General features: G+C 40.6%; 1 protein-coding gene across 8 annotated transcripts in view; it reads right to left on the minus strand.

The window, feature by feature from the left end:
- MAP3K4 (mitogen-activated protein kinase kinase kinase 4) overlaps positions 1 to 12,581 on the minus strand; it is a 153,882-nt gene that overhangs the window by 101,122 nt on the left and 40,179 nt on the right. For all 8 annotated transcript variants that reach the window (XM_020986748.2, XM_020986747.2, XM_020986750.2 and 5 more), the window contains exon 2: positions 10,667 to 10,857. In XM_020986748.2, the coding sequence (XP_020842407.1) occupies positions 10,667 to 10,857 (191 nt within the window). The remainder of the gene's footprint in view (positions 1 to 10,666; positions 10,858 to 12,581) is intronic.

The raw sequence follows: 12,581 nt of genomic DNA on the forward strand, positions 1-12,581 counted from the left end.
GCAGGATTGGGGAAGGAACTTAATTTTACACCTCAAAAGAATGGGTCAATTACAGCAAAGTTTAATTTTCAAAGATTGGTCATGTTCTGATCATATTTTTGGAATAATAGATCTAAGAAATCAATTAGCAATTTTTAGGAAGAAGAGATGTATTTCATGTGTAGTATTAGGAATTGTATCACTTATAGCTATTATAACTGCTTCTGCATCTTTCTCTCAATCTGTATCTACTGCAAGAAATGAAATGGTTCAAGCTGATTTTATGAATCAATTAGCTCACAATGTATCAAAGGGTTTTCAAGCACAAAAAAGGGATTTTACCACATACTTGAGGGAATGAAGGAAACCATTATTGAAATAGGTGATGAACTGGATATTTTAGAATATAGAACACATTTGAAATGTGATTATAGGTATGAATTAATTTGCCTTACCAATGTTAAACACAATGACTCCCAATGGGAGTGGCAGAGAATATGTAGACATCTGAATGGGCTATTTGGGAATTCTACTGTTGCATTGGATATTGATGATTTATATAAAATTGCTGATGATATTGCAAGGGCGGCTGATGAAGATTTGATGCTAGATAAGACTGCCCAACATATACTTGATTGGCTAGATGAACTCTGTAACCCTTTTGATAACCTTGGACATTGGCTTATGTCTTTATTATCTTCTTTATTGCCATTATGTTTGCTATTGCTGGCCATGCTGTGTTTTGGACCGTGTTTGCTCAGGTGCATTGCTAATTGGATAAAGGACCTTGGGACTGAGCTTCATATGCTCCGTCTCTGGCAAAAACAAAAAGGGGGAGTTGTTGGGGATCTGTAAGGATGTAGAGGGCCACAGGCTGTTCATGAGGTCTCACTGATGGGTGGAGGCCCCTCTCGGGTGATTGCTCTATGAGCTCCATTCTATGCATCTCTAACTTCCCTAGTTACTCATTAGTCATTAACAGTGTATTTGTGATTGGTAGTAGGTAAGTGCACGGACTGTACATGCACTGTCCTTGAGCACAGCATGGGTTATACGTCATCGTAACTTGAGAAAGAGTTCCTGTTATTTTACTACATAAGTAAGTGCTTTGCTAAAAATAAACGGAGTTGCTGCCATCTCTTCTCCCGCCTCATCAATGTGTGCTTGGAGTGAAAGATCAAGCTGGTCTTGATTCTTGAGGTGATTGGGAAATCCTAGGTCCTAGGTAGGCTCTGTAGCCGAGTGAACTAGTTGTGCACAACAATCATCCTTATGTGTGGAACAAAGGTAGAGATCATGGGAATTGAGTAGGTACAATAAAGGACATATTTATTAAGATTTTCCATTTACCTGAGTTTTCCCTACAAAAACTTTCTTTTTTAAAGTAACAAATAGCTGGCTCATTTCAAATACTGGTTTAGCCCAAGAGGGAAAACCTGATTCCTCTCATAATGCCCATTTCAAAACTATGAAAACAGTTCTAAAAGAATTTCCTAAAGTCTTAAAACATGCTAGCTCTTCTGACTGGGCATCAAAGGAAGGACAGCTTTTCAGACAGTTCTGACTTGCCAAAAGATTATTCAGTTACAAACGATGACTGAGTAATCCTTCACAGATGAGAAGGATTTTTCCATGACTTATGAGTTTTAAATGGTTGAGGTTAAACTGGGATAAGCAGGTTTTGCTACAATTAGGAAAGATGCTTCTACATATGGAAATTGGATTTGGATATTCAGATTGCTCCTTCTCTTTCCATCATTTCATTTTGGCCATGTAGGTTCTCAAAATGTCTTACGTATTTTCCTCCACTAAAGTTCTACTCGTATTTTTAAATATAGAACATTAAGATTGTCTTGATTTCTTAAATATGAAAAGGTTCATCTCCACGAATCCCTGAATATTAAAGTTTACAGGATCATAGATTTAGAGTTGGAAGAGTTATTAGAGCTCATCTAGTCTAATCAAACTCTGTATTCCACAGATCAGTAATCTGAAATGCAAAGAAGCAAAGTGATGAGGCCCAAATATAAACAAGTTTTAAGTAGCAAAGATAAAATATGAACCAGAAAAGTCTCCTCCATTTCATCAGTATGACATCCCTGTAAAGATAGAATCCCACTTTATCTGGCCTGTCTTCTACGTAGGTTTTGCTCTGGGAGCCCCAGGACACCACAGCAACACAGATCCAATTTGTACTTGCTTCTACAGCCCCTGGGATACAGCAACATTTCCTGCTTCCTACGTTTGGGCTTCCGAACAGCAGGATCCAACAAGCCAGCTTCCAGAAGCTCTAAGGATAGCGACATCAATTTGTCTATCTCCAAACAGGGCCACCAGTAGAACAAAAACTTTCTAATAGTTTTCTTTTGCCAGTAGAGCTTTCACCATTTACTGAAACTCCTACTGGAATTTATTCACAGAGATTAGCATAGCCCCTCTTACCCTCCCAACCTAGCTATATACCCTACTGCCAATAAGCAAAACTCTGTCACAAACTCCTGCTGCCTATCGTCTCATTTTATCTACGTCTACTCTAATTCACCAATTGTCCACATGCTCACACCTTCCACTGTGCCCTCTGAAACTCCCAATCTATAACTAACAAACTTCCTTTTATTTTAGACTTCTTTCTGTCCTATACTTTCCATCTTCTGGCACTCACAGAGAACTGGACATCTCCTGATAATACTTTATCACTGGCCATCCTTCCTGATATCAGTTTTACCTTTCCTCATACCCAAAGACTCCTTGGTCCCCACAGCAGAGACAGAATACTCCTCATTCCCCACTGATACTTCTACATCCTTCTACTCCTCCCATCACTCATCAACCTCTTCTCCTTCAAGGTTCTTAATACCTAAATGTATCAACTAATCCATATCTGATAGCCTCCCTAGCTGTTATTGCCTTTTCCTCAAAGGTTTCTTTATATCTACTTTGTATGTATCTTGTATTTACTTATATAAATACAATGTATCACATCTGTTAGAATGTAAGATCCTAGAGGACAGGAACTATTTTCGCTTTTTTTGTGTCCCCAGAACTTAGCACAGTTCCTAGAACCTAGCAAGAACATTATAAGCAAATTGTTGACTGAGTAATTAAAATGCTATCCAGAAGCTATGAAATTTCTTGAAATTTTAAAAAGAAGTTCATTTGAATCAATTCAACAAACATTTGCAGCTACAGCTAGACTTACAAAAGATTACCTAGAACCCATTCTCTGTGGCTTACAATTCAAGAGAAGTAGAGAAGATAAAGAGAAATAACTCTGATACAAGAGAGTTTGAGAAATGTCAAGTAGTTTGAAAAAGAGAAGGCGCAATCATTTCCTTCTAGAAGCTGGAGAGAAGATCAGGGAAATGCTTTGTGGCAAAGGAAGAACCTTAGTGGAGCCTCAGATAAAGGGCTCTCCACTTCAACAGACAGAGACTAGGAGACAGGGAGAGAGGAAAGGGAGTCCTTTTCAGTTGAAAGCAGTTTATAAACTGCCAATCTCAACTATTTTCCCACCCACCTACCTCGGCCACCAGCCATGCTATGCTTTCCCGGTGATCTTATCATGTCCCCTAACTCAATTACCATTTCTATGCAAATGACTCCCTCCTGAAACCACACGTCCAGCACTCACCTCTCTCCTGGGCTCCAAGGCTGTGTCACCACTTAGCTGCCTATTAGACATTTACACCTGAACGTCCAAGTAAGCATCTCAAACTAAACAGCGCTAAAAATGTCACCCCCCCCAATTCATCCCTCTTCCTGACATCCCTATGTTTGTCAAGGACACCACTATCCTTCATCCCTCAAATTTCTAACCGCAACTCCAGTCTTTCCCAATACTGTCTTTTTCACATCTTTCCCCTTCTCTCTACTTCCATGATTCAGATCTAATCACCTCTTGACAAGACTACCGCAATGCTTCCTCATTAGTATCACTGCCTTAAGTCTATCTTCTCTCCAACCATTTCTCCACAAGTCACCAAACTATTTCTTTTTTAAAAAGTTTTTCTTCCTGAAGGATGTCTCTCTGAGAGTGGGAAATTTAGGTGATGTAAAACAAAAGGTACCGACAGTAATTTTTTAAAGTGTCAATCAGAAAAGATTGTCATAGAGAAGGGTGGGCCTAGTTGATTAGGCAACATGAGTCTGTTGTGGCACAGTCCTTGGCACACATTAATATCAGGGGGTAAGAGTGAGAAGTGAGAGGCGGCTAGGTGGCAAAGTGGATACAGCACCGGCCCTGGAGTCTGGAGGACCTGAGTTCAAATGTGGCCTCAGACACCTGACACCTACTAGCTGTGTGACCTTGGGCAAGTCACTTAACCCCACTGCCTAGCCAAAAAAAAAAAGAGAGAGAGAGTGAAAAGTGGAGAATGACATCTAGGTTTCTAACCAGAATAATTAGGAAGATGAAGGAGGAAAGGAAATAAACATTTATACAGCACCTACTTGTGCCTGGCAATGTATTAAACAGCTTTGTTTTGTTTTTAATAAACATCTCATTCGATTCTCACAACCCTTTGAGGTCAGTGCTATTGTCATCTCCACTGTAAAGTTGAGAAAACTGAAGTAAACAGAGGTTAAGTGACTTGCCCAGGGCCACACAGCTACTTAATATCTAAGGTCACATTTGAACTCAGGTCTGTCTCCCTGACATCAGGCTCATCATTCTATCCAGCACACCACCAGCTGCCTGTGGAAGGTGATACTCTCCACAGTGATACGGAAATTAGTAAGAAAGGAAGATTTAGAATAGGTAGAGATAATGAGTTCAGTTTTGAACTTACTGAGTTTCAGATGTCTACGGGACATGCGTTTTGAGAACTACAACAGGCTAGAGAGGAGAAAATCAAAGTCAGGAGAGAGGTTAGGTCTGGATAAATAGATCAATCAATAAACATTTACAGCTCTAAGAATCAAGTGCACAGCGATGATAGTTGAATCTGCAGGAGCTAATGAGATCACTAAATGAAATAGCATAGAGAGAGAAAAGAATACGGCCAGGACAGAGCTTCGGGGGCACCCAGAGTATGAGACTGAAGGCACCAGACAGAGTAGTGTCACAAAAACCAACAGAGAATGAAAGAGAGAAGAATGATCAACCACGTCAAAGACTGCAGACAGATCAAGAAGGATGAGGGCTGAGAAAAGGCCATTTGGCAACTGAAAACATTAGTAACTGTGGAGAGAGCAGTTTCGCTCGAATGGTGAAGAAGCCAAATTGGAAAGCAAGAAGGGAATGAGAAGAGAAAATGAAGGCACTGATTGTAGATGGCCTTCTCAAGCAGTTAGTCATGAAGGGGAGGAAACACTTAGGTTAATAGCTAGGGAGATGGATAGATCAAGTGAGGGTTTTTGGAGGATGGCAGAGACAGGAATATTTTTAGGCAGCAAGAAAGCAGAGAGTACACAGGGAGAGACAGATAAGTAGAGAATAGGGATAACGGAGGGACAGTCGGCTGGAGAAGATGAGATAGAATGAGATCACCTGCGCAAGGGCTCTGTCTTGGAAAGAAGAACAGCCGCCTCTTCATTTCAGACAGGAGTGAAGCAGAAAGTAAGTATATTAGTTATTAAGGTTTTCTTTATATTGAGTTTAAATAGGTCTTTCTATCAGCCTTAGACTTCCCCTGAGGAGAACAAATTAATGCAATTAGACAAAAGGAGACGCTTCCCTCGTCTACTGAAGTAATATGTCTGTCCTTGGGATAGTTACTGATGGCTACACAGAATCAACACACTCCTTTGCCACATGGCACAACCACAGCAGAACATGCTCTGGTAAGAGGTACCTGTCCCAGAGCAAGATCATAAAGGAGCAGGCCTCCGGAGACCAACCAGCTAGCTTTTGCAACAGCCTAGGCGTGAGACGATGAGGGCCTGCAGCGGAACGTTCACAGCGTCAGAAAGAAGGAGGTGTATTCCAGAGACGTTACAGGTGAGACCGACAGGCACTGGCAAAAGACTGGATGAGAGATACTAAGGAGCAGAGTCTAAGATCTAGGTTGTGAGCCTGAGGAACTAGGGAGATGGTGATGTTGTAGACAGTAACAGGGAGGGTGTGGAGGAAGAAGGGCTCAGAGGGAAAGGTGACAAGTTCAGTCCTGGATGGGCTGAGCTTAAGATGCTTACGGAACGGCCTGAAGAGCAACTGACTATTCAAGAGCGGAGGCCAACAGAGAAGGGTTGGATAAGCAGACTGCAGAATCACGAGCATCTAAACGCTGACTAAATCTGCTGGACCTGCCAGAATCACCGAGTGAAGCAGTGCGGAGGGAAGAGAGAAATGGGGCCAGGACAAACGCCACAGCTTGTCAGTGGGCGACAGGGCGAAAAGCGGCAAAGAAGTCAAGAAGGATGAGTGTTACAAAAGGCCATCAGACCCCCGACTGATCAATGGTCAAAGGGTATGAGCAGACAGTTCCCAGATGAAGAAATGAAAGCCATCTAACGTCATACGAAACAATGCCCTAAATCGTTACTGATCACAGAAATGCAAATCAGAACAGCTCTGAGGCACCACATCACACCTATCAGACTGGCCAACATGACAAAACAGGAAAATGATAAATGTGGGAGAAGATGTGGGAACATCAGAACGCTAATGCATTGTTGGTGGAGTTGTGAAATGATCCAACCATTTTGGAGAACAATTTGGAACTATGCCCAAAGGGCTACAAAAATGGGCATACCCTTTAACCCAGCAATAGCACTTCTAGGTCCATATTCCAAAGAGATCCAAAAAAAGGGAAAAGGATCCACATGTACAAACATATTTAGAGTAGCTCTTTCTGTGGTGGCAAAGAGTTGGAAATTGAGGGGATGCCCATCAATTGGGGAATGGCTGAGCAAGTTGTGGTATATGAATGTAATGGAATACTATTGTGCTATAAGAAATGGTAAGCCAGCAGACTTCAGAAAAACCAGGAAAGACTTAGATGGTCTGAGGCTGAGTGAAGTGAGCAGAACCAAGAGGACTTGGTACACAATAACAGCCACATTATGCGATGACTAAGATTGTTAAACTGAACCCTTCTCAGCACTATGAGGATCTAAGACACCTCCAGAGGCCTCGGGATGGAAAATGCTGTCCACATCCAAAGAAAGAACTATGGAAGTCCAATCGCTATCACTTATTTTTACCTTCTGTTGAGTTTTGTTTCATCTTTCTGATGGTTCCTCCTATTGGTTTTAATTGTTACTTACGACTTCACTAATGTGAAAATATGTTTACTAGGAATGTAAATGTAAAGCCTATGTCAGATTGTGCACCATATTGGGGAGGGTGGGGGAGAGAAAGGGGCAGAAAAATTTTCAACTCAAAAGCATATGTAAGTGATTGTTGATAAATCAAAATAAATTAATAAAATTTTTTAAAAAAAGGTCATTAGATTTGTGGCAACTAAGAGATGGCCAGTAACTCTGAAGAGAGCAGCTTTGGTGAAATAATGAGGTGAGAAACCAGACTGTAAAGTATTAAACCGAGAATGAGAAAAGGGGGGCAGCTAGGTGGTGCAGTGGATAGAGCACCGGCCCTGGAGTCAGGAGAACCTGAATTCAAATCTGGCCTCAGACACATAACACTTACTAGCTGTGTGACCTTGGGCAAGTCACTTAACCCCACTGCCTACCCCACCCCTCAAATGAGAAGACAGGAAGTGGAGGCACTCATTGTAGATAGCCTTCTCAACTAGTTTATTCACAAAGCACTAAAGAAGACAATCTATCAGAGATGGAGAAATCAAGTGACACTTTTTTTGAGGATGGAATAGACATGGGCATGTTTTATGGCAATATAGGGGAGCAGCCAAACGACAGGGAGAGACTGAAGATAAGTGACAGAGCAGGAATGACAGAACAGTCAGTCTGCTGGAGGAGACAGGATACAATGAGATCCTTTGTGCATGTAGAGGGATTCGCCTTGGAAAGAAGGGGCAGCCTACTCAGGTAAGACAGAGGTAAAAGATAAAAGTGATGTGAGATGAGGAAGAGGGGAGAAGAGAGAGTTCTTGGTAAATGGCCTCAATTTTTTCAGTAAAATACAAGGTAAAGTTCTCAGTTGAGAACTAGCAACTGGGAAGCCATGGGTGTTTGAGGAGGAATAAAAAGGTTTGGAAGAGCCACTATGGAGAGTGGGATACTGAATTGATGAAGGAGGTATAGAAGGACTGCCTAACAGCAGTCAGGGCCCACGTGCAGTTTTATAACATTAATTTGTAATGGATCCAGTTAGAACCATAGTATGATTTTCTCCACCTACTTCCAACAGCACGTGTGTAGGAGCAAAGGCAGTTTGCGATCCAAGGCTGAAGTTTGGCACACTACTAATGTGCCACAACTAGTGAACTCATAAGGGAGCCAAGGATTCAAGAGAAAAGGACGGTGTGTAGTGGAACTGGTTCACCAAGGGGTCAAGTGCGGAAAGAAGAGAAAGGTAATGCAGGGGTGAAGGCCTGGGAGAAAAATGAGGGATAGAAGTCACGGTGAGATAAACAGTAGGGTTTGGCATGAGAAGGCAAAGGGAAACGCAAAGGCAATAGATTGTGATTATGTAACAGAATTTCAGAGTTCTTTAACAGAGAGGTAATACGTTTGTCTGTGATGGCAAGATCAAGGATGTGACCTCTGTGTATGGCCAAAGCAGGATGGAAGAGTAAGTCATGGAAAATCAGCAGGTTGAGAAAGGAGATTAAGGTATTTAGGGGAATAACAATAGGCATGTTAAAGTCCACTAGTATGAGGTCAAGAGATGTAAAGGAAAAATTATGAGCCACATACTGAACCCACTGAGGAAGAAAATATTCTGGAGGTCTGCAAGACAACAGCTACCACGATTTTAATTGGGTGGAAGATGTGGACTTCAAACAGAGTGAAGGAGGTAGAAGAACCTGGAAGTAGCAATGGAGAGCAAGGGGCATTCTCACTGCACCCCCTTAACCAGTTAGCTGAGAGGAATGAATGAAAACGCAGCCAGTGCTGGAAAGGGTGGACAGAGAGGCTGTGTCATCACAGAGAAGCCAGGTCTCAGCAACAGCCAGCAAATGGAAGGAGTGGTAAAGGAAAAGATGTAAGATGAGAGCAAATTTGTTGCCTATGGAACAGACATTTCAGAGGGCTGAATAACTAAGTAGCATTTAGGCGGGATGTTAGAGTGAGTGGGTTGAGGAGAAAGAGAATAAGGTATCGGTAGTGGAAAACAAGGAACAGGGTTTAGATGATGACTTACAGAGGATATGTTAGCAAATGACCAGGTGTGAATTTCTTAATCATTAAGTGAAAGGAGCCTCTCCTCTACCAGCAGAGGCTGGACACATGAGCAGCATGAGATGGAAGACCTCTCATTTCTCCTCTCCTCTTCCCTCTAGAGGCTCCTACCCCCACTGGAGACTGGAGATCAGGCAAGAGATGGGAGCTACAAGATGGAAAGCCTCTCCTCTTCTCAGAGACACATATAGCATGAGACGGAAGGCACACAGACAGCAAAGCTATTGGACCGCACCTGGTCAGTGGAGGGCCCCATCTTACCTCTCCTCTTCCCTCAAGAAGCTGCAGATCAGGAGTGTAGCAGCAGATAATTGCAACTTATCTTTCTAACCTCATTACTGTTACTATTACCCTTCCCAAACTCTACTGTCCAGCTAAATCAGCTTTCTCTTTGTTCCCTAAATATGGCATTCCATTACCTACTTTCTGTCCATCCCTTATCCCTGGCATATAATAGGTGCTTAAAAAATGTTTACTGATTATTGATTGAATGTATTCCTTCCTCACCTCTGCCTTAGAGAATCTCCTTCTCCTATTCTCCTACTCCCTTTCTCCTATTTGTTTATATAGGGCTGTATTCAAATACTTAGGGAAAATGGGGGGAGAGGGGATCTAGATGGTTTTTTGTCCTTTTTTAAATTATTAAATGATTTGCTCCGCTAAATCACTACCTTCCACATGAAATCTTTTCTGATGCTCTAAATTACTTGTGTCCCCCCCCCACTAAATACCCTGTATTTTTAACTATGCTGTATTTATTCAGTGTGTACTTATACTGTAGGTATACATTTATATACCTTTAAGAGAATCTAAGTTTCTAAGGGCAGAGACTGTCTCAGTTTTGATCTTTGTATCCCCTGCACTTTGCACAGTCCCTGAAATTTAATAAGCATTTAATAATGCTTATTGAGTGACTGGACTCCCCTACCAAGGGGACAACAAGGAATTTGGATGCCTACGCTAGAACACAATGTTTACTCTTTAGAATTAAGAAAAGAGAGCTCTACTATCCTGAGGTTGGTATGGATTACACTATAAGGTCCTGAGCTGGAAGAATTTAGGGAGGAAAATAGTACAAAGGGATAGTTCTAGAACTCTCCTGTGAAAAGTTGGCATAGATGGAAATACCATGTCATACTTATCAGAGATCCTACAAGCCTCTTTTCTGTGCCAGAAGAAATAAGAATAAATATCAGGGAAAAAAAGGGATTTAAAGAACCCATCACCCACCAATACAACAATTTGAAACAATGGCCAAGGGAATAGGAACCCTTTCTCCCCTTAGCTTGAAAACAGAAAAGGCCAGGGCAACATTAGAATTATGCATTCTAGATAAAGAATCAACAAATGAATGTTTTCTAAAGATGAAGTATTGGTAAGCTCTACATCTTTTTGAATATATCCTTTCAAGTAAAAGACACACCTTTTAAACTGGAGCGGCTAGAAGGTCTCCCTACATTATTCCTCTGGTGCTTTGTTGACATACGTTTCATCTGTCGAGGTGTGCTGGGAGGAGAGGTGCCATAAAGGTTTTCCGTATTTGTTTCATCTGAAAATTCCTCTGGATCAGATTCAGAGTTTTTGCAAGCAGCATCTCCCAACTTGCACTCCTGCCTAAGAAAGAAAAGGAAAAAAACTCATGTAAAATTTTAGTCAAAAATGATTTTTTAATTTACAGTTTTCAAATGCTCTTCCATTCCTAGTCTCAATCTTTTTTATACAGTCTCCTTTCATTGGTCATAACTTTTTCACAACACTTTTTAACACCAAAAAGCAGAATCAGAAGTTCAACTTCCTGCTGTTCTTAGCAATGAAAAAATAGCAAATATCTGTCAGGCACATGAGCAGAGAGGATTCCACATAAAGCTCATATACCACAAGTTTTAAAATATTTTCATCAAATATTTCAAAAATTTTTTTAAAGAGTGCTGAAGTTACGTAATATAAATTAAAACTAAAAATGTACCGTCAGTGAGCTAGTGTCAAACCTAAGTAACGAGACAAGTACGGTCCTGCCTAGCATTTCAAAGTCTTACTTCTTACTTTTCCTGAAAAACAAATCCAGAGCTGAAATTAAAGGACTACTTTATGAAGCCCAACATACTAGTTATCAGCAAAAAAAAGCAAACAAACATACAACACATGCTCATAACCAGTGTCCCACTTCCCTTCTCCTATGTGCTTGTATAGGGAGGTATTCAAATACTTAGAGAATATAAGGGTGAAAAAAACAGGGTTTTCTTGTTGTTGTTGTTGTTTTTTCCCCAAACATAATTTCATGGGGCAGTTAGGTGGCACAGTAAATAAAGCTCTGGCCTTGGCATCAGGGGGACCTGACTTCAAATACAGCCTCAGACACTTAACACTTACTAGCTGTATGACCCTGGACAAGTCACTTAACCCCAACGGCCTCACCAAAAAGAGCAAAAACAAACAAACAAAAACCCCATAATTTCATAACAAAGACTTGTTCAAGGTGTCACTTACTAACAATGTGCTTAAGTTCACATTGTTAGTGAAATAGCCAGAGAAAGGGCTCAAAACAAAGCCTTCTGACTCCAAATCCAAGGCTCTTTCCATTGCTCCATTAAGTCTTCTCCTCTCCTGGAACATGGATTTTTAAGCTTTTTTTTTTGGAGTCATGCATGGATTCCTATGGTAGTCTGAGCCTCTCTCAGAACAATGTTTTTAGATGCATAAAATTAAATACACATGGTTACAAAGCAAACTATTTATAACAAAATACATTTATCAAAATAACAAAAAGTTCACGAATCCTAGGGTAAGAACTCCTGATCTAGAAACAAGTTTTGTTAATACATGACTTCTTAGGCTACACTATTTCTGAGATACTATAACAAGTTTGCTCATTTTTTTAAGGTCTTATAAAATTACAGGGAAATTTTATAATATAAAACTGATACCAAAATACATAACACATTGATAATTGTTTTCTCAAAATCATATGTAATTAGGCTCTAATTTTAATTTTGATTTTTCAAGTATAATTATGAAATCCTAGAACCAGAAACAACTTGAAAAGTCATCAAATCTAACTTTTACCTAAAACATGAATTCCCTTTACAGTATCTCTGGACATTTAGGTCTAATCCATTTTTTGACAAGAAAGAAACAACTTCCCAGAAGGCATGGGAGTACACAGGAGGAAAAGAACTCTTCTGAGCAACAGTCTATATAATTTTTTTGCCTTTGTAAAGGAAAAGAGAAATACTGCAACATTTTATTTTACCAGTTCACTCCCATCAGAAGTCAGGAAGGCTCATCTTTGTGAGTTCAAATCTGGCCTCAGATACTCTCTCGCTCACCTACATGACCCT

The sequence above is a fragment of the Phascolarctos cinereus genome, unplaced genomic scaffold (genome assembly GCF_003287225.1).
Source record: "Phascolarctos cinereus isolate Bilbo 61053 unplaced genomic scaffold, phaCin_HiC Scaffold_5;HRSCAF=322, whole genome shotgun sequence".
Taxonomy (NCBI): Eukaryota; Metazoa; Chordata; class Mammalia; order Diprotodontia; family Phascolarctidae; genus Phascolarctos; species Phascolarctos cinereus.